A 27603-nucleotide genomic window follows, 5' to 3' on the forward strand; every position below is an offset into this window, starting at 1 on the left:
CTCTTTCAGTTGAAACATTCCCCCTTGCCCCTGTAAAACATCCCCCTCCAGCTCCCTTCTAGCCCCCTTCAGGTGCCTGCAAGGTGCTGAAGGGCAGCCTTCTCTTCTCCAGGCTAAACAGCCCCAAATCTCTCAGTCTGCCTCCATAGGAGATAATCTTTGATAATCCTTTGATAAGCGTTGTGGCTCTCCTCTGGACATGCTCCAATGACTCCATGTCCTTCTGTACCCCAGAGCTGAACACAGCACTGTGAGTGGGGGTCTCACTAGAGCAGAGCAGAGGGTCAAAATCCCCTCCCTTGACCTGCTGCCCACGCTGCTTTTGATGCACCCCAGGATGAAGTTGGCTCTCTGTACTGCAAGTGTACACTGCCAGCTCATGTTGACCTCCTCATCCACCAACATTCCTGAGTCCTTCTGCCCCAGGGCTGCTCTCAATGTTCCACTCAGCCTGTGTTTGTGCTTGGGATTGCCCTGACCCAGCTGCAGCACCCTGCACTTGGCCTTATTGAACATCATGAGGTTCCCACAGGCTCACCCCTCAAGCCAACCCAGGTCCCTCTGGATGGCATCCCTTCTCTCCAGTGTGTTGACTGCAGCACACAGCTTGGTGTCATCAGCAAACTTGCTGAGGGTGCACTTGATCCCACTGTGAATGTCATTGATAAAGATGTTAAAACTTATTGGTCCCAGTTCTGACCACTCAGGAATACTTGTCATTGCTCTCTCTTGGACATCAAACCTTTGACCATCCATCCATTGACCAACCAGATTTGCCAGGTGCCATTTGCTCTTGTGAAGTCATGTTGGCTGTCACCAGTCACCTCCCTATTTTCCATGTGCCTTCTTATAGTTTCCAGGAGGATCTGTTCCATAACTTCTACAGGCAACAAGACTGCCTGTCCTATAGTTTCCTAGGTCTGTTTTTTTTCCCTTTGAAAAGGCGACTTATGCTTTCCCTTTTTCTATCACTGGGAATTTCACAGGACTGACACAGCTTCTCAAATATGATGGATAGGGGCTTACCTACTTCCTTTGCCAGTTCCTTCAGGATTCTCAGACACATCTCATCAGGTTCCATGGACTTGTTCACCTTCAGGTTCCTTAGATGTTTTCAAACCTGATCTCCTACAGCAGGTTGTTCTCATTTTCCCAGTCCTTGCCTTTGCCTTCTCTGGGAAGGAAGGTGCATGATCATCCTCCATTTCACAGTGGGCATGATCATCTTCCATCTCAGTGCTGCAGAGTTTGGTGCTGCAGGGTTTGGTGCTTTCCAGCACAAGGATGCAAAAAGGAAGCACAAGAGAGTGTCTGTGTTTGGTAATGCTGTTTCTAAAGGAGCCTCTATAACACATGGTGGCTTTTGTCTTTAGATTTCTCTGCAGCATTATGGGACATACTTGTAAAGTGTGATGTGCCTGTGCTTTTGAAAGGTTCTCCAAACAGAGCTTGCACTCAGCTTCAATACACAAATGCAGAGTTAGCAAATTCATGCAGTATGTCTGCATATTCAGTTTGGCTTTTTTTTTTAAGATGTAACCTTCCAACAGTTTTGTTGTATTTTAACTAAAACTACTATCCCATAGCAGAGATCTAGACTTTATTGCATGTGTTTCTATTTCTGTTTTGCAGTTTTTGTTATGACAGCAGTTGCTTTCACTTCTACAATGACTCAAAATACATCTGAAATCACGTGTGGGTTTATCAGCCAGAAGGATGAAGGTTCAGAAGCACCAGGGACATCAGTAGCTCCTAAGGTGAAATAATAGAGAACAAGTTGCTTATAAAATGTTCCTGTCCACTCCAGGATACCTTCACGGAAACTTACAACACCCTAAACCTTTGGAATGTGAGAACATCACAGACAAAATCACTAGGGCTATGCCAAATATGGCTCCAGAAGGTTAGAGGGATACATATCTGAAAATTCAGACTCTGAAACTGTGAATAGCTAGGTACCAGTTTTCTCTAAAACTGGCTTTTTTATTAACATCTTGATGTTATCTTATATCAGCATGCCTGAATATTGCTGGATATTGTTGGCAACATATCATTGTAAAAATATATATGAAAATATGTGCCCTTAAGAGGAGACTGCCAAGGCCATGGGGGGTGTGTGCCACAGCTGCTGGGACTCACAGAAAGCTGTACCGCCCTCTATTCCCACCACCAAAGCCCATAAATCCCTACCAGGTCCAAACTTTGCCTTCGACACCAAAGCTGGACATTTAATCAAATACCATTTTATTTTCTTCTCTCTGACACAAAATGGTAGAAAACCAGGGGGAGGTGATGTATAACTAAATTATAAATCAGCTGAGACCTGCAGGATTCTTGTTTCAAGGAAGTCTTATGAAATCTTTTTCATTCCTGAACAAATGAATCAGTAATTCAAATAACAAATGAAGGTATAGCAGCCAAAGCTGTGCTGTCCTTGTATCTGACAAGGCAGAATATGGCTGTTATTTCTGGGTACTTCTCAGATCAAGAGAAAGGAGAAAGGAGAGAGGCATGAGAAGAACCAACCAAACAAGCAAAATGGGGATGCAATGAATTCTGTCCTTTCATAAACTTATGCTGGATAAAATTCACCCAACAAAGCAATGGAGACATTTAGGGCTCCTCTTCAGACAGAGCTACTTCCTTGCCACCTTTTGCTGCAGTTAATCTTAGAGACTCACTAATCCATTGGTGGCTTTCAGAATGACTGTAGAAGATTCTGTTTCTGTTTGCAATTCTCCTTTAGCTGTACACAGGAGTGAGAAAATGAAAAATATGACAGCATCCAACCCAAATGTTCCTTAGCCAGTAAAGCCCCCAAGGAGCTGAGGAGGAGTCTAGCCAGATGATGCAGTGACAAGCGGTGAGATGCTAAAATAAACCAAACATTCTGACCCTGCCTTTGCATCCAAGTTGCAAACAGAAAGGCTCTATTATAGTTCTGTGTCTCCCTATGGTTCTAAATAAAAGGAAACAAAATCAAGTGTAAAGAATAACCTGTATCACTAGCAGAAATTATCATGGCTCTGGCTAAGATTCTTCTGTGGTGTTTGTCTAGAGAACAGAATTGATTAATTCAACAGGAACTCTACAGAGGTTCCTCATGCAGTAGAATTCAATGTATTTATTAATAGGTTGGATGGTAGAAATTAAAAAAAGATCATCCTTTAAAAATATCTGAAGTAAAAAAAAAAAAAAGCAAATAAAGCTAACTGCTAATAAATACCTAACAGTCTGTCCTCCTGCATTGCAGGTTCCTAATATTTTGGAAGATCTTGGGTGTTACTTGAATTCTCAAGGAACAGAAAACATCTACCAAACAATAAAAAATGTGGAAGTCAATGTATTTGAAGATGTTGAATTAAGAATAACAATGAGCATTTCAAATATCATTTCATGCTTTTGGTTCTTTAAAAAGAGCAAAGCCTGTAAACTTTCTTTCGACTCAGAGAATAGGTAAGTCAAGGAATGTACTGGATCAAAGATCCTTTAAGAGATCTTTTCTTTTAGAATGCAAATCGAATGTTTTCTGTGACTGTGCCTGTGTTTGATTTCATGTATGCATTATCTTTTTCAATCTCTTAATCCTTAACTGTTGTCGTCCAGCCGCACATTACTGATTGTCATTTAGATCAATGTACACATATGAATCTTAAAACCAAGAACATTTTAAAATAAGCTTGTTATTTTAATTTGTATAGCATCCTGCATGGGAGTCTCCAGGCACTCTCTGACATTGATGGATTTGAGCTTTGCCACGCTCATGAGGAAAAATTGTGATTTTATAGCCAAAGAAAAAGAGGCATGAAGAATTATGTGACTTTTAGGATCACAGTGCAGATCAAGAACAGCAACAGCATTCTAACTCTCACAGCCAAACTTGTACTGGAACCTGAGGCTCCATAATTGCCTCCTCATGCAAAACTTGTAGAATGAGACTGTAGGTAAAGCATTTGGCTGTGGAGCTCTTGAGCTGCCTCCAGCTCAGGAAGGCCATCCTTCCCAATGCTTCTCAGCATTAAGCGTGTGGTACTGTGGATGTAAGTTCCCGTGTGCTGCTTGTGTAGGAGTACACCTGAAGGAAGTATTTCAGGTTGAAGGGCTCTGTGTAAATAATGAATACCAGTGTCTTTGAAGGGTTTTTGCAAGTGCTAAAGAGCTAACATTTAATTGTGTGTGCTGCTTATTACCTTCCTAATATTAGCATGACAAATACAACTTTACTTTCTGTTTCATAGATATATTACATCTTTGGCTTTTTCTCAAATAAAAGAAGGACAAGCTGGGATATACACCCTCTTGGTCACAACTAAAACTGGCAATTACACAGTGGTTGTGCCTGTTCTCATCCGAAGTAAGTATGTCTACATGAAAGGGGTCATTCCATCAATAGGTTCAAGGGCAGAGGCTCAAGTCAAAGCAGTGAAGCTTTCATGTGCTGCACTTCAAGCATCTTCCTAGATTAGCATAGCATTTGGGGCTGTCTTCGGAGGCTGAAGTCAGAACCACAAACTATGTGAGTCAGCTTTCTCTAGTCAATAAACCATGCAAATGAACAAATGAAGATGTAAATGTGCAGAAGCTTTCTTTTCCCCTGTGAAAAATCCCCTCTGTGTCAAAAGGGACAAACTGATGGTGGCTTTTTTTGTGCTTTCCATGCTCATGGGCTAGATTTGTTTGCTTTCATTTTAACCTGTTGATTGTTGGTGTTGCTAACTTGGTTGTAATCTGGACCAGATCAGGATTTCCCTTTTATATTCTGGTCACACTTTGACCTGCTGCCACTTTTCCAGTTGTTCCTGCTGCTAGGTCTCTCACTTCTCTCACTGCTTTTCCTTTTACAATTCTGCGGGTGGCAAGAGGTTCACTGAAGAAAGGGGAAAGAAACAGTTCCTCTTCTCAGCACCAGCTTTGACTTGTTCATTGTCTTTTAAACCAAAACTTATCAGTTCTGCAGCTGCTCAACACAAGTGTGCCTGAGAAGCTGAGGTTTTAGCTGCTGCTAAATGCTCATGACAGAGCACCTGTGAGGTGCAACTTTTTGAAAGGTTTCCAGTGAGACTGGATTTGATTGAGTTTTCTCAAGGCTCAAACAAGAGACATCTCTGATGCAAAAGCAGTAGCTACAACAAAGTGCAAGCTTCTGTTTCTAACTAGGGGTGTCCAAAAACATCTCAAAAACCCATAAAGATACATAGTGATATGATTTTTTTAACACAATAGAAAGATTATATTATTTTGTCTGGAAAGGGATAAATTTAAAGATAAAATGTAAAACTGCAAAAAGAGATTTCAAAGGCAAAACCTCAATCCAAACAGCTAAAAGACTAGCGAACCCTTCCAGGTTTAACAAGTGCTATTTCTTGCCTTGGTTTTAATAAACTGTGACTAATCAACATTTGGTTTTCCCTCTTTAGTTGTTTTTAAAGTATTTCTTCTGTTTAACTTTTTTTCTCTCTCTGGTGTCAGAAAAGTCACCTCTAATCTCTCCTTGTTTAATTTGAAGGGTTACTGCATGCCTCAGTTATAATTTTAACAGCTTCATTGAGGGGATAAAGTATTACACTTTTCATTAAGAATTGCCATCTCTATACCAATTAGGCTTTAGAGGTAAAAAGTGTTATTACATGTGCAAGCAAGAATAGTTCGAAACAATGTTGGTAAAGGTCTTTTCCATACCAATTGCTTGGATTGCTTTCTCTTTGGTCCTGTGAATTTAATGTCATGATTACATCTCTTATAAAACCCTTCAGGCTAGATGTGAATCCTTCAACTTGGATGTGAATTTCTGCAGGTAAAAAAAACCTCTTAGACATAAATGAGGAAAGAAATTACAAAGCCATGATTATTACTTTCACCTTAGCATGTCACCTTGCCCACAGTGAAAGTATGACTGAGGAAAATGTCACTTTTACATTTGGCAGCTGCAATTTCATTGAAAGATTACTTAAAACTGGACTCAGTGCTTTTCATTTTGAGTCAAACCTTTACGAGTTTTAACACAATAAATTTTTTGTTCCTAGTCCAGGTCTGTGCCTGAGAGGTTCAGGACGCTGGGAATTATCTAAGAATCATTTCCCTCCGGGTTACTGATGCAGAGCAGAGAAGTTTGCTGGTTACCAGAGGTCATTATCACCCCTTCTGTCTCCATCATGTATCTGATCTGACTGAGCAAACCCCATTTTGTGTACAGATTTTGTAGTCTCAACAGATACTCCACCAAAAGACGGACTTAGGATGTGATTTCAAAATCACAGTTGCTCCTGCCCAGTGAAATGAATAGCAACCACAGCAAATTAACACCTTTCAGTATCAGCCTCAGGATTATCCCCTGGCATATAGAGGCAGGCCTTTGGTACAGGGAAGCTGTGCATTTAGCAATCAAAGCTGAAAAGCTCATGAGACCAACCCACAGTGCACCTAAGGCTAAACCATTTTCTGTTCCCTCAGTGTTGAAACTTCTGAAACAAATCACAGCTATGAAACTTTATGTACTACAAAATAAGCAAAACAGTGTTTCAAAATTATTTCGTCTTTCTTAAACATTTGCATGATTTTTATCAGAAAAGCCAGCCAAACCCTATTTCAGGAAAAGGGAAAAATCAGATTCTATCGAGTGCATATCTGAGAGCTACCCCCAGCCCTCTGTGGAATGGATATTCTGCAAAACACCTGAAAAGAGGTATGTGTATGTTTATATGCATGTTGAATCTCTAGACTGAAAGTTTGCCATCTTCTGAAGAAAAAGTGGCAGGGTGAGAAGAAATGACCTCATGACATGCCGGGGAGGTTTCAATTGTATATTAGGAAAAAATTCTTCACTGATAGGGTTACTAAGCACTGGAACAGGCTGCCAGAGGAAGCAGTTGAATCACCATCCCTGGAACTGTCCAGAAAACTTGTAATGTGGCACTTGGAGACCTGGTTTAGTGGTGAATATGGCACAGTTAGTTTGATGGTTTGACTCGATCTCAAAGGTCTTCTCCAAATCTTAATGATTCCATGATTCTACACTGCTTAGTGTGCCTACTCAGCTATCAGAGAGATAACTGAAGAAGAGCCTTTGATTCAGAATTTTTGGAGATGGGTTCTGCTGTTTAGCACACTCACAGGCTAAAAAACATAGGAAAACCCATGTCCGCGTGATCCACTTTTGGAGTGCTGCAACACATTTTCCCTAGACATTTTGACTATTCTGCTCTTTTGGACACTGTCATCTCTTGGCTTCAGAAATGTTATTCCAGATTCATATTTTGATGTCACAAGAGCAAATCTTGTTTCCCCCTGGTTTTTCACATTGTTTTAAAATTTGAATCTTACAATCATAGAACACTTTAGATTGAAAAGGACCATAAAAGCTCATCTTTGGAGTCTGAGTGCACTGCAATATGCAGGTTCATCTTCAACAAGGTGATTTGATGGTTTCAAATCACCTCCCTGTGCCTTAGCAGAGCTTCTAGGAGGGTCTGTTCTGTGACCTTCACAGAAGTGAGGCTGACAAGTTGGCAGTTCCCATGATCTTCCTTTCTACCCTTTTTTAAAATGATGCAATGTTTCCCTTTTTCCGGTCACTGGGGGCTTCACCAGGAGCATCAGAGCTGAGAAGACAAGGGGTTGTGATTTTGTGAGCTAAATCACTTTTCCCATTCTATTAATATATAAAGTTTATTCTATTAACAGGGGCAATAATGCTTTTCTCTGCAGCATGGCAGTTCAGGGTCTGGATCTCCTAATGCCACTGGATTTGCAGCACCTCCCACCACCAGGAAATCAGAGATGTGGTGTGAAAGCTCAGCATCTATGATTTTACTCTTGTCTGGATTTTAATCACATCATTACCTGTCTAAGAGTCAGTCTGAGCATATTCAGGTCATTTCAGCTCACATTTCTGCCCAGACTGTGACATTTTTACTTTCTTATCTTCACCTTTGCTAGTTCCTTTTTATTCAACATGTGAAATCCAGTTTTCCCACTATTGTTTGCATATTCTCATGGCTTAGAGATTTATCAGATTTATTTGCTTGCAGTTAACCAAATGAGTCAATGAATAATTATGCTTGTAATTGCAGTTGCCCTTATAAAAGGCATGAAGAAACTGAAGAAATAGATGGCATCCAGATGGTGCAACATGAATTATTTCAAACTTACATATGGTGCTGTGCAGTCAATGTCCTGGGCAGAGAATGCACCAGCCTCTTTACAATAGGTAACTTCCCTCTAAGGTTTACTTGCATGTGAGCTCAATCCTGCTGCTGAAGTTAGTTGTGCTACCCATCTGAGTATGATTTCTGGTCTAAGCTATTTGTTTGTAGTCACTGGAATAAAGCTAACAGTGAATATCATTGCTCTGTCACAGGTTTAAAACCTAATTTCAATAGCTCTTTGTGGTCTCTGTAAAAAGCCTTTCTATATTTGCTATACTTGTATTGACTTTTTGTTCAGGCTTTTAGGACTGTGTGTATGGAAAAGCTCACCAAAGTGTTCTCAAACATATATATTTATATATAATTATTAATTAATATATGCACTCAGATTTGCTTGCCTGTTTTTTAAATAAACCCAACCCGAGCTAAGGTCTATGCTGCATTGTGCCCTAGAGGTGTCTTGTGAATCATGACAAAATTTGTTTTGAGACATCTAAATCCATGAAGGTTACTAATTTCATGATTATGGTAATTATCATTACTATGTAAAAATTAATATCTATACAGCATTAGCAGAAAAAATGTTGATCTAACTGAGCATTTTCCAGGCAAAATGATTGTTGTTTCACTGTCTCTGTTTTGGTTTTGTAGATTTAAATGAAAGACAGGCAGCACCTTTACCTGAACTACTTCTTAAGGTTGGAGAGCCATTGCTGATCAGATGCAGAGCTGTTCACCATAATTATAAATTCAGAATACAGCTATCTTTTGAAAACAGAGAAGTTGAGCAGGTAAAAAGACAGGGCATACCTATTAACATAGGTTGTATTGGGCACTATCAACTGATTAAATGTGAATCTCTGTTGAAAACTAGGGTTGCTGCTTTGGAGGATTAGAATATCAAGCAAACTTGTCAGCAATTCGGGTCCAGCATGTGTTTATTTCAGCAGCAAAAAGAAATGACAGTGGACATTACACCTGCTCTTCTACTGCTCATCCAAATCAAACTGCTTTGATCACAGTTCTAGGTAATTCCAATCCCTGGTGTTAACTTTGTCTCTCAGCTGTTTTGCTTTGTTTTCCATGTGTGTTCTTTACTTGCAGATATGCACTGTATGTTTGTAGCTCCCTTGCTAAGGAAAAAGTCTGTTTGCACTTCCAAGCAATCCAGGAGAGCCAAGAGATTTATCTGAACTGAGTCATTCTGGTACCTGAATACAATTAACCTTTTCTTTATATTGCTTTTCAAATAATTCCCTTTAAAAGACAGTGCTTTTAGAGGTGAAATGAAATGGCACTGTTTAGACATGCAGTCTGTATGACTGTTTCAATGGGATCTTCTGGAATCACAGGCTGGATTCATCTCACATGTTGGTGACTCTCAGCCAGTGTGCCACAGAGCCATAAATTTAAAAACCAAATCTCATTCTACTTAAGTAACATGCTGATTTAAAAGTCAGCGGTGTTGAATTTAGCTGAGAGCAGCCTCAACTGCAAACTTTGTTTCTCAGGTGGAAAAAATATACAAACAGGCCTAGGTCTGGAAACAAGGCATGAAAAGGAAAGCTGTAGGTAGGACCTCGCTGCTGGATAGGCACAGGGTGTAATTCAATGACTGGTGTGCCTGGAGCTGGAGCCTCTAGCCCTGAAAACAAGGCTCTCTGAAGCAGTCACCATGTGTTTGACCTTAGATGTAGCTGTTCTCAGGGTTTATGATACCTAGGCTAGGTATAGTAGGAAGTGAGAATACTTACCCCAGTCTCTTCAGAAGTTACTTTCCCAGTGTGATATCCTCTTTTCAGCTTCTGCCTACCACTGAGCAGGAAGTTCTCTCGTCATTTACAATAACTGACTACAATACCTGTGCGTTTTTTCTACACACATCTCCTTGGTAAACAGGAACATAGGGGTGAGGGTGTACAGTAGAGGTAGGGCAAGATCCTCTTTTTCATCAGTGGCTGTGCATAGGTCAGAAAGAGTGGCTTCTAGGATCTGTGAACTATCAGGTGTGAGCATGGGTGACAGTCAGAGGTAATGTTTGAGTTGCTGTCCCTGGAAGGCTGTATTTCGGAGCAGGGTATTTTTTTCACTACAATGCACCAACATACATTGATTGTCTGTGCCCTCCTTAATACCCCTTTATCCCAACAAAACTTCTGAGGGTTCATTGTCTTTGCTGGTGAAAAAATCTATTTGTTTACTTACATGGTGGATTAAAGTGGGTGATGTTGTCATACCAAGCTAACAGCTGTGCTTCTCTCCAAGGTTTTACAGGAATATCCTGTGCTTCTGACCCATCCCAGCATTTAGCCTAATGTGTTAATGACAATCACTGTGGGTGTGAATTTATGCTAACAATGCAGATTCCATTCCAGCAGAGATTTCACTCAGTTGCCCATGTCTTAGGGTAGCAGTTTCTGAAACAATCAGCATCCCACCTTTAAACCATCTCTGTGCATGATTCAACACCTGTAGCTTCACTGGGAATCATCATGGTATAACTTATCCAAGAGAAAACTGATTTGGTTGGCACACACTCCGTTGCCTGGGGAGCCTGGCTATCATAGCTGTATGGATGGGGGCTCTTCGAATCTCTACTAATGCCTTGCAGCCAGACTGCTTTCATTTGTTCTTTGGTAATTGATACCTCACCAGTTTATCCCACTTTTGTGACCATCAGGTCAGGCAGGGTGGTTAGGCCACTCAAAGCACAGCAGAGATCATGCCAACAACTGCAACTGCAAGGCTCTTTGTTACTGCAGGTCTTATGTTCAGTTTCCACCACTGTTAAACAAAGAATTTTTAGCACTACACAATCTCACTTAAGGAATATGTAAGTTATTTTGCAGCATATTATATTAAAAGCAGAAATATGAGGAACACAGAGACTTGTTCAGCCTCGAGAGTTTCATCTCACCTCTTTGTCATTGCTAAGTGTAAATAGTCAAAAATACACTTAAGCCTGCCAAAAATAATAAACCAAGCAATAATGTGCCATTTTCTTTCTCCTCCAATAAAGAAACTACTTTTTTTTTTTCCAGTTGTTTTCCAGAGAAATGGCATACACTGCTCCAAGGTCCTTTATGCTCTCTGGAGAAAGTCTTTACTCTTGGCTGGTTGTGTTGTTAACAGTACACTCAGAGATAATATTCTGCCTGGAAGGGATGAAGACCAAAAGAGGAAGGCTCCATGTATAAAATCAATAAGCTTTTAATATCAAAAAATAGGAGAGTACTCATGAAAGCAATAGTTTCTTGTTTTGAAATACTGAAATGTTTGTGGTAGGCGAAGGCAGATAAAACATCAAGCAGAATATAGGGTTGCAATCAGACGAAAACACTCAAAAGGGAAAAACAGGTCCAGCAATATTTTTATAGTGTAGTTTTTCACCATGTAGCTGATTAAACACCACTCCAAATTTTCCAGAGGTTGTACAGTCCTTGGAGATACCCAAACCAAGCAGGACATGGCTCTGAGCAACCCCATCTAGCTGGATCTGCTCTGGGCAGGAGTCTGACTACATATCTCTTCCAATGTTTATGGTTCTGTGATCTTTACAGAGTTGATCCTAGCACCACTGGTGTCTTTAGGACAGCCTCCCCCCACATGTCTGCTGTTCAGTCTCTTTGGGCAGGATTCATTCCAAGCCATGAGACATCTAGCCCCGGCTATGACTTTGGTTCCTTCTTCAGTCAGTGCCAAGAAACAGTATTTCCAGAAGTGGTTCAGTACATCTTTGTCATCTTCTGCTTTAGGATGGGATTCATACAAATATGCCTTTTTCATTCCACTGAGTTTGTCAGATGACCAAACAAGTAGCTTAGGGGGATCACAGAGCTTTTGACACCTCCACTAGGTGAAACAAATCCCACCTTAGCAGAGCAAATACCAGCAGCACATGGTTCATGGACCTCTTCAAAACATTTTTCCACGTTGATGTCATCTTGCATTAAATATATTTCATTTAAATGAAGAAATTAAGGAACAGCTACAGGACTCATTTGCAAAATCTTCAGCTTATTTCAGGGAAGGAGAAAGAACTACTGATTATGATGGTGGTGTGACCTGGTTTTGTTCCTGTAGAAAGAAAGCCAGGAATTGGAGCTCTTTACACCTGGAATACACACCCAAACCTAGCTAAATAATTACATTATTGGACATGTGACTTTGTAGGTTAGACTGAAGAGAAATGTCAGACTATTTTGGAATTGCTATAGTCTGACCAAATATGCAACTTCATCAGGCTCAACTCATTTGTCTGCAGCTGAACACAGTGACAATATTCCAGTACTATTTTGAAGCATTATCTTATTTTGATTAACAGGATACCTTTTGTGATGTAACATGGTTTTTGCTTGTGATAACCAAAATGAAAAACATACAGATGTTAAAATGTCTTAATTAAAGTCCAACCTTTCTAATACAATTTTTCTTTCATTTTTTTTCTCCAGAAAAGGGATTTATAAATATAACTGACTCTAAAGAAGATTTTGAAATTGGTGAGGAAGAGTTTTGCTTTGAAGTTAACTTTACAGCATATCCTCCAGTTAGATGCATGTGGCTGTATTCCAATAAAACATTTCCATGTATACAAACTTACAGTGTGGATGGACACAGGTATTTGAATATTTTGTAATAATTTAATATAATAATGTTTCTTCTTTACATCTCATTTGGACCATTTACTGCTGATGTTTTTTACTCTGTGTTTTTAAGATATGAATGGCCCACATGGTGAGACTGTTAACAAAAGGCACTCAAACACAATTTTGGCTTTGAACAGCAGTTCACACAGATAACTTGTAGACTCACTTTATTCTCTGTTTATAATAAACCCTTTGCTAAGTTATGCATCCAGCAACCCTTAAGTTATATGCATTTTGCCATTCCCCTTCTCTCTAACATAAATTCTGAATTACAGATCCGTTGCAGTTTTCATTCTGGATCACAAGTTCTGCATGTTCCCATTTTCTCATCCTGTTGTTGATGATGTTCCCAGTGTCTTTCAAGCAGCTCAGACCAAGTGCAGGGTGCTGCAGTTCCCAGGGCTCTGCTGGCCCGTGCCTGTGTCACAGAAACATGCCGTTCTGCTCGTTAGCCAGGTCATGGATTCTTCCGCTGCTGCAGCAAAACATGTTTTGAATAAACCTGTTAGTTATCTACCTTTTCTGTTATTTCCTACAATGGACTTCTGGCAGGAATCCTGTTTAAAGCTAATGTTTTCTCCATTCCCTAGGCTCTCTAATTTCTTGATAACATTATCTAATTTCCTTCAGGGTTTCTTTCAGAGTAGTCCCATGGCTTTGCAGGTAACAGCTTTTACTCACCTCAATGAAAGTAAAGCCAAGCTGCTCTTTTCAAGTTTTTACATTAAAAGTGAGCACGCTAAAGGCAGGAGCTAATGCAGCTGCTCTGATTCCTTCTCATTTTCTTAAAATCTCTGTCATTATCTGCATAAAGCAGATTACACTTGATTACACTTTCTTATGATTTCTTTCCATAGCATTTTGGTACCTTTGATTTTATCCACTAGCTTGTCAAGTTATCTTTGCAACAGACTGGCCTTTTCATCTGCATCAGATTGTGTATTGGAGTCAGACCTCAGTGAAGTTCAGAGACAGCTCAGTTCAGGTTAGCAAATTGTCATCTCCTGGCAATGGCCACAGGAACTCTGTCCCTGCTGATAAAGTGAGGGCTGTCAGCAAACTTTGATAGCACTGGGTGGGTGTTGGTGACTAATCTGCAATGTCTGACGTGGGCTTGGCAGAACTGTGCCTTGTGACAAGACTGATTTTGGAAATGAGGTCTCAGGGGACAGCCAGGAGCATTTGCTCATCCTTGTCCAATAGGTACCTCCCTCCAGCTGATAACACGGGGTTGATTTGCTTTGCAGCTGATACACACCCCTCCTCACTGCTTGTACCAGCAGGACTCAGTTTTGCTTGGATGATTGACAGTGGGTGTAAATTCAATCCAGATAAGAATTAGGTGCTACAGACTGTGCCAACAGTAATTACACTGAGAACTTTTGAAATGGTTTAGGCAGCTGTCATCAGTCAGTAAGGTGCAACTGCTGGCCTGGGATTTATGAGTCACTTCAGAGCCATCGCAGCAAAGAGCAGCAGTTGCTGAGTGCTGATCACCACCTGCTGGATGGGGGAAAGGCCAGCTCGTGTCCCTGGAGCCGTGTGTCCAGGCTGGCTCAGCCACAGGCACAAGCCACAGCTGCCAAGCATTGCTGGGGCGTGGCCTGGTGGTTTCTTCAAGCAGATAACTCGGCCATTTGTCTGACAGTGGTGCTGGACAAACAGGACTTTTTATGTTTATTTTGGGTAGTTATTCTTTGCATTTATTTGCATCCTCTTTATGTTATGAAAATATAAAATAGAGGGGAAACCACTTGAATTTGCTGATTGTCTCATCTGACAAGTACATCCTTTTGTGCAGACATCCCTCACAACAATCCAATTTTGGCTGAATACAAGCATTGGATAGACATGTCTCTGTCCTGAGGACAAAGAGTAGGGGTATATATTTCATTCAGTTTGAAGCACGCAGAAGCAGCAAGGGGTAGGGAAGTCAGGAGATTCTGCCTGCAAGTCAGGAGATTCTGCCTGCAAGTTGTAGTCTTCCATATTTTAATGTGATTTTAAAGCAGAAGGTTTCTCAAAGCAACACAAAAAAAGTCGTCACATATCTAAACACATTGTGAGTCTCGCTTTGCATGTTCTGGTTGATTTCTGTGTAATCCTGTCTCCCAGTACTTCTACTTTGTTCCTTTCGTATCCTTTTTCATTTCCTGTTTTTATCCTTTTAATTTCTGCCAGTCTCTTGTAAAATAATTCCTTCAAATAAAAGATCATATTAAATTTTAATAATTAACTCTGTATTTTTCTTCAGCTTTTCATTTCAAAACCCAGTGATCCATCTCTCCTGTCACTATGCTTACAGTATCTTTTCAGACATTTCTTCAGAATTTCCATTTTTTATTTACTTTTGTGGGCTCTCCGTTCCAGCACACTACAGATTTTCACTTCCCCCTTAAGAGCTAATGACTCTTCATACACACAATGTTCTCTGTTAAATTTATAGTACTTAGCTCTCATCCCCTTATATTTTCAGGTATTGAAGATACTGTGTTAATATTTTTTTCTGATTATTTCATTAAGATATAATCCTTCCAACCTGAGATTTCAAAAGCAACTAATTATTTTTGGATTGGTTCTTTTTTTTTCCTTGTCTTCAGTTTCTTTTTTGAGGCAGCTTAAAAGGGTTCTGACTTTAAAAAATCCATGAGTTCGGAGACATCGTTAAGGCCATTTCGGATCAAGACATTCGAAAGTCAATAACTATATGAAAGTGTGGCCTTAGTCAAAAGACAAAATTGCCAGTGGCTTCAAGAGGAGTTTTTCTGGTTTAGAATTTCAAGGCGATTCTTGGTGCCTTTGTATGTATCTTGCTTAAGGAGAAATATCCCGATTTCAGTTCTCTAGAGTGATCTCATTACTGCTTTCTCCTGCTTTGCATATTGCTGATATGGGCTATCTGTTTGGTTTTTTTTTTCTTCTCTCTTCAAACTCTCTGATGTTCCTGCTTGCCTTTATCACTAAAACAGAGTTGGGGACCTACAACATGGTTACCATTGTGTTGTCAGCAAAAATATCTAACCCCAAATTGTCAACAACTACACGTGAGATTTTCTTAGGTTGCTCTTCTAATGCTGATGAACTGCATTATCTGCTATTCAAAGCTGACAATTGTCCTACAGCAATAACCTAGCTGGAAACACAGAAATAGGATACCATCACTGTAAAATGGCATATTCCCTTCTCCCTGCCTCATCCCATGTCCCATACATCAGTGACAGAACAGGACAGCCAGGCATGAATCTTTAATTCTCTGCAGCTCTTTGTTGTTAGTTTCTGCCCAGAGACTTGTTAGAGCCCCTCCTGGCCATCTCCATTGTCACAAGCTGTCTCTGGCATGGTTTGGGTCGTGGTTTTCTGCCATCCACTGGCTCAAAGGCCATAGGGATTAGTAAAAGGCTGGCTTTTTCCTGCAGAATGACCTTGAGAGTTGGTGTTTCAGCTCCTTGACAATGAACTTATGATGATGATCGCTTTCCTGAGCCTATGTGAGATCTTTCTCTTTGGAAATGCTTGTCTCTTATGTTCCTCCCTGTCATTGCTGTTTCCTAACACAATCTATCACATCAGCTAGAAACTCCCATCAAAGTTCCTTGGAGAGAAGAAAGTTTGATCCTTTGCTGGTCTTAGCAGATGTGCCTGGGTGTGTCTAGTCATCCAATGAATTAGTAACAAAATCACAGCTTGACAGCCTGTGTGCACTCCAGGAAGAGTGAGAGAAAAAATGCAGAATTAAATCAGTACTGCAGGGAAAAAATATCTTCTCACCAGCACAGTTAGATTCTGGGATTTATATTCTCTAAGCAAAAATAATTTCCTTTGTATTCTTCATGAAAAGACGCAGAATTGTTTCAAACATATATGTGCGTTTTAACTGCATTGAAAAATTTTTCAAGTCAATATTTTGTCCTTTTCCCTTTTTTGACTTTGTTCCACAGCATTTCATCGAAGTTCTGCAACCATCAGCACCAGTCTGGGATATATGTATTTTATGCTGAGAATGGTGATACAGTTGTAACAAAAAAATTCACTCTGTATGTGAGAAGTAAGTAACAAAACTATTGCTGAAGATTTGGCAAAGTCTGGGATTTTGTCACTGGTATAAATTGAGCTATTATAGGGTGGGTTTTTTTGGCATTATTATTTTGGCATTATCCCTATTATTCCCTATTTCATTTACAAAGATTTATTGCTTAAAATGGAGGATCAAAAGGCAAAACCATGATTTTCTTCACACTGCATCACACTGCTGAAATCCAGGCACTGGGTCAGAGAAAGACACTGGATGCTTGTGGGTTGTATTTCTTGTGCCAGTTAGGGATGAGGAACAAACAAAGGAGGAGAAAGTTGGTTTGGTTTTTTTTTTTGTTCTTTTTAGTCTACCATAAACAGAATATGAGGAATCGGTTACATATTGAGAAAAATTAATGCTTCTTAAGAAAATTACAAGCCTAGGAACTTGATAAAATACAGTAACTCTATCTCTAGAAAGCTAGAACTTATGTGGCTGCTGCAGAAACCACATGAGATACACAGTTGGGAGGAAACCCTTATCCCCATTAGGAATTAGATTTCTATGCCATTTTTTCTCTAATGGCATTTATGAGTTAATGTAGTTAGTGTGGAGATCCTCTGGTGTACAAATTGTATGTTTGGGCTGCAGTGCCTCATACACCCCTGCCCACAATTCACACACATGCACAATCCTGACCAATGGTCTCAGTCATCTCAGTTGTGCCACATGACTGCAGCATCTCTCCCTTGCTCCAGGTCTGGGGGCTTTATTTGTGATATATAATTTATACAAGGGTCTTCTGTGCACACTTTGCATAGGCTGGACACCCAGAACCTCAGTGCCAGGGCAGTCCTAGGGCCAGCTGCTTAGACTGAGTGAGAAAAGCAGAAGTCGAAACTTCTAATTTTGGCTCTGCCATTATTTTGGTCTGGCTGTGCCTATACAGAGAAGTGGCTGCTCCCCTTGCCTTGCCACACTGCCATCCACAAAACCAAGGAAGGAGGAGGACTGTGAGTTACACCCAGCTCTCACTGTGACATGCAGTTTTTATTTTGGATACAGAAGCAGACCTTGGTCTCAGCAGATATGACATTGCCACACAAGTGTACAGGGTTTTGTCGCTTGAAGTGCTGACAGGAATTGTCTTACAGAATCATGGAATTGTTTAGGTTGAAAAAGATCTTTTGAGAACATAGATTCCAACCATTAACCCAGCACTCCCAAGTATACCACTGAGCCATGTCCTTAAGCCTTGTGTTGTCTTATCGCAGGAAAGCCTGAAATAAGGATGCAGCTGTTGTTCAAGATGATCTCCTGTGTTGCTGAAGGTTACCCTGCCTCATCCTGGGTTTGGAGGAACTGTCTTGAACTCAACTCATCCAAGTAAACAGCTTTCTTTGTTTTTATTTGTTGCAAAGACTATCTGAGCTATTCTTGATTAAATGAAGACCAGCCTGTAACAAACTAAATGTCAAATGCACACTTCACTGTGTGCATTTAACTGGTTCCCCTACTCCAGGGGAACCAAATCACCAAAATCAGGAGAGGTTTTCCCTTTTTTTATTGCCATCAAATGAAGTCTATAAAGATGTGTGTCTTGGGTTCTTTGCACCAAAATAGATCCCACTGGGTTTATATCAACAGTTAAGGAGTAACAAAGTCCAATCTAAGTTTTTCTCTTAGCCTATCAAAGTTATAGGGATTCAGGGAATGCATTGGTTAATACAGGCTTGATTAATTGGTTAAGCTTTGGTTAAAAGACCTGCTATGGTGACCTGTTACCAAAGCCACTAAAGTCAGTGAGAGTGTTTCCAGTTAAGTTAGTGAGAGTATTTACAGTAAAGTTAGTAAGAGTGTCTCCATTTCCTCTATTTATTTAGGGGAACAAGTCAGACTCTAAAATTTAAAAAAATGCTGAAACAGCTTTGACCTGATTTGTGAACTCTGCAATTTTTATCTTAGATATGCCAAGAAACTAATAATCCCATGGTGCAGAAGAATACTAAATCAAATTTTCCTTTGTAAGATTGTGGATAAACTCTAAAGTATTTGTTTTAGCTAGACATAAAAAAATACATAGACAATTTTCTTATCCATATCTCTTAAAAGTCTTCCTTATATCAATCTGTGCAGAAATGCAAGAGGAAAAAAAAACATGCAGAGAGTGGGTTTTAAATACTCCTTAAATCATCTTTCTGTGGAGAAAGTGCTGTGACATATCTTTTCTGAGGAACTTCCAAATGTAGAAGCTAGTGCTATGAGTAGAGCTGAATAAATTTATTCCTTATCTCCTAATTTATTTATGTGGAGAGTAAATTAGACAGTAAGTTGATGAATGATAGAAAAGCTAGAAGACAAAATTATCTATGTGGACCACCTTTCCCTTGAGTGTCAAGCTCCTTAATAAGTCATTAATGCTGTCCATCTGGGTGGATGGAGGCTCTCCATCATGAGTGAGAGAAACTTCATGGGTGAAGTGACTTGCCCTCAGGGAAAGGAGGTAGAACTTCTACTCTGGGTTCATACTGCATTTATAGTATTAGCATGGCTCCTTTGCAGCTGCTTAGTGGTTTAAATGTTTTGAGGCAAATATGAAACCAGTGGGAATAGATGAGGTGTGGGGGGTGGTGTCAGTTGCGAAATTGATGGAGGTTCCAGAGTTCAGGGAGTGCAAGTACCCCGCCAAGGCAGTGGTGGAGAGTGGCAGTGAACCCAGTGTAGGAGGTAGCTCAGCCCCTGCTAACCCTGCCATGTCCATCACCAAAAATGAGACTGGTCAGTGACCAGAGGTCTCACTCTGTCGCTGACAAAACACAAACCCCTTCCCTTCTTCACTTCCAACACACACATAAGACATGTTTTGGAACTTCCCATCTTCTCCCCCGGCAAATGTCACTAAAAAAAGCTAAAAATCTAAACTGGTCTGCTTCCTTTTTCAGCTGCACAGAGGAAATCACAGAGGGGATTCAGAACTTCTTGCCAGAGAGGAGATCCCTGGGGTCATGGATTTCAAGCAGTACTTTATATGTACAGGACACAGCAACAACCTTCTCAGTGGAGTGCTGTGCAAACAATTCAGCTGGCTCAGCCTGTGAAAAGGGTTTCATTAACCTGTCAGGTACCATAAGCCAGTGTTTTAGCACGGGTTTTCTCAACTATAGCTGGCATGGTAGAACATACAATACTTTTTATTTGGCTAAATGGCTGACTGTGCAATGGCATTGCAGGTAAAACACAAGCTCTGTATGTACACAGCATCAGAAATGGTGGGTGAATGGGAGACACAATTCTCTTTTCTCTAGGCCCAAAGCAGAGGCCTCCCTCATTAAAACAAACAGAAAAAAATAGGAAGTGCAGGAGCCAGGGCAATGTTTGAGGCTGATTTCTTATTTTACTTTAGTGATCCCTACATGGAATCCGGATGAATCATCTTTGGCAAGAGCTAAAGGCTCTTTGGTAGCTGGCGGCATGTGCTATCCCTTGCTGCTTTTCTGTAGGTCCCTGTGGTGCTGCCAGAAATGCCCATGGGAGCTCTCCTCACCCCATGGAGGTCACTGCACACCCAAGCAAGATCATGGCTGAGCCAACAGACCCACTGAGGGGTCAATCCCTGTCTGGAAAGCAGGAATTCTGGGACAGAGACCTTCTTAAACTGCTGTAGGCGGGTGACAGAAGGTTAAGTCCTGGTTAGGTAGTCTCTCTTCTTGTCAAGGGAATCACAGCTTATTTCCTCGTTGAACCAGAAAGTCAGTATGATTATTTGCACTTTGTACTTGCAACACTATATCTATTCCATGGAGAAAAATATTTCAGTAAGAGGGAGCATGCTGTTGCAGTAGGAGTTGTTTTGAAAACCCAGGTATTTGCAGTACAGGGATTTCCTTTGTCACGATGAACAAGCAGTTTGGTGCTTTTGACTACAGTGGACAGAAGTTGTGACCACTGTCAGAGTTTGAGCATTCATGCTGGAATTAGAATAGAAAGTAATCATAATACTTATGGTTAAGAAACAAGCAAAATATGAGGGTAAGTCTCATGTTTGCATGCTCATCTACCAATCAACACCTTATTCCTGTTTTTGCTCACTAAGTTCAATCCAAGAATCACAGCAACACCTCCATGCATTCCAGTATATTAATGGATTTAGCTTTTTTTTTCCTTTTTTTTTAAATGAAAATAGATGTCAGAATTACCTAGAACTTAATGCCCACTGCCCATCTTGCTTTGCATATGGCTGCATCTCAATCCCCATGCAGAGGAGGCTCAGGTGTGAGAGGGCTGCAGACTGCCAGAACTGACCATGGGTTCTCCTTTCATTTTCAGCTGTACACACACTCTGTTTCAGTGGGTAGTAACATGTGTCTTTTAAAGTTTCAGGAGCTGTTTCTTCACCCCTGGACAATGCTGCATCCTATGCCTCCATTGGATTTCTTCTTCTCTTGATTGCTTTTTTGTTTATATTCATTTTTCTTAAATACAAAAAGGTAAAAGCAAACATAAATACCTGAAAATCCTTCTTTTGCTCCTACCAGACTGTTTCTTCTCTAAGACTTATTTCATTGTGTGTTTTTTTTCTTCCAAAGCAATTCAAATATGAAAGCCAGTGGCAAATGATACAGATGATAGGGCCATCAGATAATGAATACATCTACATCGACTTCAGAGAATTTGAATATGATATAAAATGGGAATTTCCCAGGGAAAATCTGGAATTTGGTGAGCAATCCATAAGGTAAATCTCAATACTGGAGCAGTAGTCTGTGCTGTACCAGCAGCAAATAATACTGGCATTTTGTGTCTTGTAGGACAGGTCCTTGGTTCTGGGGCCTTTGGGAAAGTAGTGACTGCAACAGCTTATGGAATTAACAATGCAGGAGATTCAGTCCAGGTCGCAGTCAAAATGCTAAAAGGTATGATCAACCCTGGTGCCTTCCACAAGCAGTGATGTGTTCTAGTATCTCCAAAGTAGAAGAGGCATTAGAAATCCCCCTTATAGAGAAAACTTTCAGCAGTTACACCTCACGAATGCTTATCTTCAAAATCCTTTCAAAGTGCTTTCAAAACCTTGTTTCAGTTTGGAAAGGTAATGCTGAAGTGTCTTCATCCCACAGCACGTTGCATTTTGCCCTACACACTACAGAAGGTCTGTGTTGTGTGGGGAAGTATGGAGCCTCTAAAGAGGAGAAATGCAAATTCCCAGTGCAGATTAGCCTGCTGGTTATATTGGTGACTATGACCCTTGGTGTAAGGCCCCTTTTTCTTGCAGTGCTGCCTAGCTGTGCCAAACCCTTTGCCTGCTGTGTCTGAGCTAGCTTGTTTCCAAAACTTCCAGCACAATTTCCTGCAGCCTTTTTTTCTTCATGATGACACAAACCAGTTTCTTTCCATCCCTCCTTATGAATAAGGATACTAAACCTCAAATACTCCTTTCTGCTATGGTCTGGACTCCTCACAAAAGCAGTGTCCAGGAGCAAGTCTCCCTGGAAGAAAGCAGAGGAGGGCTGCCTCACTGTGTCCCTTCTAATCACAGCCCCGTTCACAGAATGTTGGAGTACTTTACACTGGAAAAGATCTCTAGGATCACTGAGCCCATCTGCTAACCATCACTGTCAAGTCCACCACTACACCGAGTCCCTCAGTGACACGTCTTTTAAATGCATTCAGGGACGGTGACTCAACCACTTCCCTGGGCAGCCTGTTCTGGTGCTTGACAACCCTTTTGGTGAAGACATTTTTCTGAATATCCAATCTAATCCTCCCCTGGCACAAACTGAAGTGTTTCCCCTCATCCTTTGACTTGTTACTTGGGAAAAGAGACCGGTATCCACCTCACCCACCTTTTGTTATATATTGGAATGAGCTTCACACTGATACCAGCACCCTGCCCACCTGTGTGCCCACACAGCCCCTTTCTGCCAGAACTGCCATTCAGGTTTTCATCTCCCATTTCCACATAAGCATCAGTTTTTTGCTTCCTTGGCCCACTCCTTTGTCCTTTGTGGAAGCTTGACTTGATCATTTTGGTTCACGTACACAATTCACTGAAGTCGTGAGCACCAAATGCTCACTGACAAACAAGACTAAATCTGTTACTGAAGCACAGGGTGGCCCTCTCAGCTGCTGGATTGCAGCTGGTTGTGTGCCATATGGCTGCCATTTTCCTCTCTTAACATTTCTCTGCCACAGGCTTGTCTGCCATTTTTTCTGTGCTTGGAAACACTTTAATATATTGCTGTCATTCCTTGCCAGCCCAAGAATGACAAATGTTGACATTTAATGACTGCTTTCCCAAGCTCTCAAATGATCTGCACTCACACACAAATTTAGTTTCAACCTTTGACTGAATCTTTTTATACTTTGGGAAGGGTTTTTTAGGATATTCCTGAGTGTACTGTCAGTCCAATGAATTTGAAATGAAGATTTGCATGTGACACAGCATCACAACTTTTTAAATTTTCATTTCTTTGCCAGAGATTTCCAAATCTGTATTACTGCTTTTACAGAAAAACCTGATGCTTCAGAAAAAGATGCTCTAATGTCTGAGCTGAAAATGATGACTCACATTGGAAGCCATGAAAATATTGTGAACCTACTAGGAGCATGTACCCTGTCAGGTAATTGAAATTGTGGAAAAGAACCAATTAAAACTGCCAGAATAACGAGGACTAATTTTGCTGTTCTGTTCTGGCCCAAAATAAGATGAAGATGAACTGAAAGCAAATTTAAGGCCATGCATGTGTACAGAAAAGGGTCGTTTCTGATTGTACTGGCAGGAAGTGATACAACAGTCCTTCTGTAGAATAGGATTTCCTGTTATGGTGGTGATGGCACTGGTATGAGCCAGTTTATTAAGTGAAGAGGAAAAACTTATCTGGTGTCAGGGACTTTTGTATACACACGATTTTGTTCACATAGGAAATTATAATATTTTTTTTTTAATTCATGTCACTCACGAATGAATGATAAAAATAGCTAAAAGATAGACAGGAAACAAAAGAAACTATAACAGTTTCTGAAAAATAGTCTGAAAAATAACAGGGGTAGGAGGGACACAAAAAAAAGGAATGGGAGAAGTTAAAAAAGGAAAGAGGGACAACCTTTTAAAGGACAAAATGTAAAAACACAACTGAAGAGTGAAAAAAATAAGCAAAGGTGGGCCAAGATAAAAGTAGTGAGATAATATCATTGATTAATTAATGTGTGACTCATGTTATCATTGAAGTAATTTACACAGCTATTCTTGTCCAAAAAACTGCTTCTCTGGCCAGTCCAATGGTGAGCAAGAGGAGGTGAAGAAAGGCTAAAGAACAGATCAGCTTGGGGAAATACCAGGGTTTCACCCAGTGTAGGTCCATATCATGGACTGTAACACCTGATACTGAAAAGCTTGACAGATTTTCCATCATGGTTATTTATTCAGTCAGAAAGACCAAGCAGAACAGTTAACTTTTGTTTCCTCAGTTTGCATCAGTGGCAGTACTGTCAGGCCCAGACATGTGAGGGGTAAGAGGAAAGCAGAGAAATAGATTGTTCTTAGTAGCTTTAGCTGATTTAAAATACACAGACTGCCACTGCCTTCTGGAACAGTGGGCAGGATGTGATGGTGCAGGCAGGAGAGCTGCAGGGAAGACCTGCTTAGTCTGGTAGGGTAGGGCAGGAACACTTCCAGCCTTATCCAAGTGCCATTTTCAGCAGTATTTACATGGTTCTCATGACTTTTCCATCCATTCTCTGAGACACTTTACAGTTTTTTTCAGTGTGTCCTACCTTGTTTGACAGTAGCCTTCTCACAGAAATATCCACAGATTCATGGTCAGTCTTTCTGGGCCAGAAGTGGTGGTGGTGGCAGAGTGAGGCTATGCAGGGTGATGTGTGAGCACTCTGAGCTCCTGCTGGCTGGTCATGGCTTTTATCCAAGCCTGCCTGGCTCAGGACTTGGATGTATTTTTCCTTTCTCGAGAAAGTGTCCTGACCAGTGCTCTACTTAAGACACCTCCCCTTGCAAGGGATATCCCTCATTTATCCGTCATTTATCCCTCATTTTAGTACCCAAAGTACTCTTGGGTTTCAGGTGGTCTTCTTGGGGAAAAATAAAAAGGATCTTTCCAGAGCATGAAGGTTGCACAGATAGATGGAAGGATGTAGGTCAAAGGATACAAATTCACACCACCCAGATAATTAGCAGGAGTCATCTTCTGCTTAAACCCTGCATGGTTTAGAAAATATGCTGCATCCTTATAGCCTGTACTGTCCTCCCCATTGCCATTGCGATGGGCAAGGATTTTTGTTTCTATAAGGGATTTTCAATACAGTTTGAGAGATGCACCACAAGGACAAAGTTACACAGACTTCCCAAGGGACATTATAGTCAGTAAACAAATTCTCATTATGTGCCTATCAGTACAGCTTATCCACCTGGGAATGGAAGATGCTTGGGATGTTTTAACACAGATTAATCCTGAGAGAAAATGAAGCAGCATTAGGGCTTTAATAGGGAGGGTGCTATAAATAGCAGCAGGCTATTTACATTTCCAACTATTTCAGGACCAATCTACTTGATATTTGAATACTGTTGCTATGGTGACCTTCTGAACTACTTAAGGAGCAAGAGAGAAAAGTTTCACTGGACACTGACAGATATTTTTAAACAACAAAACTTCAGCTTTTACCACAATATTCATCAGGATCAAAACTCTAGGTAAAGAATTTAGTAACAATTTGATACTTTTAAAAACTGCTATTGCTTTTAATCTGCATTCTCACCTGTGCTGTGTACACTGGTGAAATTATTGAATTCTTGAGAATGTGCCTTCACATACTTTAATAAACAATTCTTTATGAGGAACTGAGATTTGATTCTCCTTATGGAGACTGCAGAAGACAAAAAACCTCTTGTTTCTCTTCCCAGTTTTGAGAAGAGTCATGTCTGTGTACAGGTTTTTAATAGTAGTAACTGTTCATGTTTTTCACTGCAGAAGAGTTTATGTGTAGAAGATTATGTGATAAAATAGATGTGATAGATTATGTGATACTGTGTGAAACCTTTGAAAATGTATTGATTACCCCAGGACAGGGACTCACCTGAAGTATAGTGTGAACACAGCTCTGTGCAGAGGGGATGAATTTGAAACCATGCAAAGTCAAAACATAAATGTGACACTGGAATCAAATGGGATTGTGCTGCTTTCTGAGGAAGGTAAGAGATAATTGATTATATCTTCAGGAATGCTGTTTTATTGTATTTTTTATATTATTGATATGACCAGACTAGATTCCATGACAAAAGAGGCCTCTTTCTATCATATGTTTCTCTTCAGTCCAGGCAGGAGTTTTGCTGGAGGAGGATTCAACACCACTGAGATCAGAGTCTTATGTTTCTGCTTATGCTATGAGCATAGTACTTGAATATGAAAATACTCACCTTTATTTTGTATCTGAGTGAAGGATAAAAAAGATGGATGCTCTTTGTGATGTTGCTCTTGGTAGGAGCTTGTGAAAATCCTTTACAACAGTCAATGGGATTGATCAGAGTGAGGAAGTCCATGGAAAATTCATACTTTTGATTATTTTTTACAGATAAAATTAAGGATGCAGGCACACCAGTGGATGAAGAAGAGGATTTTAATGTGCTCACTTTTGAAGACCTTCTTTGCTTCTCTTATCAAGTTGCCAAAGGAATGGAATTTCTTGAGTCCAAATCGGTATGGTGAAGGGTAGCAAATTTTTCAGATAAAAAAGATGCCAAAAATAGGTCAGTTTATAAAAGGCAGGTTGAGAAACAGAGCCACTCAGTGGCGAGCTTGAACTATACCTCCTTCCTGGTTTAACAGCGAAGACTGGGTTGCAGTTTTAGGCAGCATCCTGAGTAAGAAGCAACTGCACGGCACCTTTGTGCCTGCTCTGGCCCTGTCTCTTTGCCACCAGTAGCCAGGGGGTGTCCAGCTTGGCCATTCATCAAACTGCTGAAGTGGAAGGAGGTGGCAGCTCAGAAGGCAGGGAATTGTCCACCACTGGTACCAAATGCTGCTGAGCATTAATCCTTCCTTTCCTTCTAAGTGTATCCACAGAGACCTCGCTGCCCGGAACGTCCTGGTGACCCATGGGAAAGTGGTGAAAATCTGTGACTTTGGCCTTGCCAGAGATGTAATGAATGACTCCAACTACATTGTCAGGGGCAATGTAAGTTCATGAGGGCTCTCTGGTTTTCACAGCATTATAAGAATTATAAGGAACCAAGAAAGAAAAGTTTTGATTTTTTTAATTCCTTTTTAGCTTTGTGCATGTCTGTATGGGCAACACAGAAATCTCAGTTTTTCCTGCCCTTGGCAAAAGCAAATTCTTAGATTATAATTAAAATAATCAAGCTGGTTCTGTAAATGAGATGGTATCCATGCTCTTTTTAAAGCATCCATTGATGGAAGCACTGGGAATTTTTTACTGTTGTGGGTAATAACAGTGTAGGACAACAGCATATGTGTGGGGGTGTGCCAGATCCTCTGGCTTTATGAAGAAGCACAGTGTGGACATCTCCATCTGGGCCACTCTATGCTTGAAGTCAGAGGAAGGAAGGTGGCTTTTCAGGACTGAGCTCACCTCTTCCTCAAATAGTCATCTAAAATGGTTGAGAGGAACTGGCTCTTTAGGAGTGTCCATTTCTCTCTGCAATGGGAATGCCCAGGGATTGCTGACAGAGACACAGCCTTGCACACAGCAAACACATGAATCGGTCATGCTGGCAGTGAGAAGTACAGTCAGTCAGAAAGCCTGTGTCACAGCCTGTGTCACAGCCTGTGTCACA

At 40.6% G+C, this 27603-nt stretch overlaps 1 protein-coding gene across 1 annotated transcript in view; it reads left to right on the forward strand.

Moving 5' to 3' along the window:
- Positions 1 to 1217: 1217 nt before the first annotated feature.
- FLT3 (fms related receptor tyrosine kinase 3) overlaps positions 1218 to 27603 on the forward strand; it is a 30358-nt gene continuing 3972 nt past the window's right edge. The window contains exons 1-20 of the mRNA XM_036404051.1: positions 1218 to 1320; positions 1633 to 1757; positions 3254 to 3456; positions 4239 to 4354; positions 6565 to 6682; positions 8070 to 8206; positions 8796 to 8935; positions 9019 to 9172; positions 12596 to 12761; positions 16729 to 16835; positions 18077 to 18188; positions 19745 to 19923; positions 21177 to 21289; positions 21389 to 21521; positions 21611 to 21715; positions 23309 to 23419; positions 25350 to 25503; positions 25874 to 26001; positions 26382 to 26506; positions 26862 to 26984. Coding sequence (XP_036259944.1) covers positions 1218 to 1320; positions 1633 to 1757; positions 3254 to 3456; positions 4239 to 4354; positions 6565 to 6682; positions 8070 to 8206; positions 8796 to 8935; positions 9019 to 9172; positions 12596 to 12761; positions 16729 to 16835; positions 18077 to 18188; positions 19745 to 19923; positions 21177 to 21289; positions 21389 to 21521; positions 21611 to 21715; positions 23309 to 23419; positions 25350 to 25503; positions 25874 to 26001; positions 26382 to 26506; positions 26862 to 26984 — 2652 coding nt within the window. The remainder of the gene's footprint in view (positions 1321 to 1632; positions 1758 to 3253; positions 3457 to 4238; positions 4355 to 6564; positions 6683 to 8069; positions 8207 to 8795; positions 8936 to 9018; positions 9173 to 12595; positions 12762 to 16728; positions 16836 to 18076; positions 18189 to 19744; positions 19924 to 21176; positions 21290 to 21388; positions 21522 to 21610; positions 21716 to 23308; positions 23420 to 25349; positions 25504 to 25873; positions 26002 to 26381; positions 26507 to 26861; positions 26985 to 27603) is intronic.

The sequence above is a fragment of the Molothrus ater genome, chromosome 2, assembly GCF_012460135.2.
Source record: "Molothrus ater isolate BHLD 08-10-18 breed brown headed cowbird chromosome 2, BPBGC_Mater_1.1, whole genome shotgun sequence".
Taxonomy (NCBI): Eukaryota; Metazoa; Chordata; class Aves; order Passeriformes; family Icteridae; genus Molothrus; species Molothrus ater.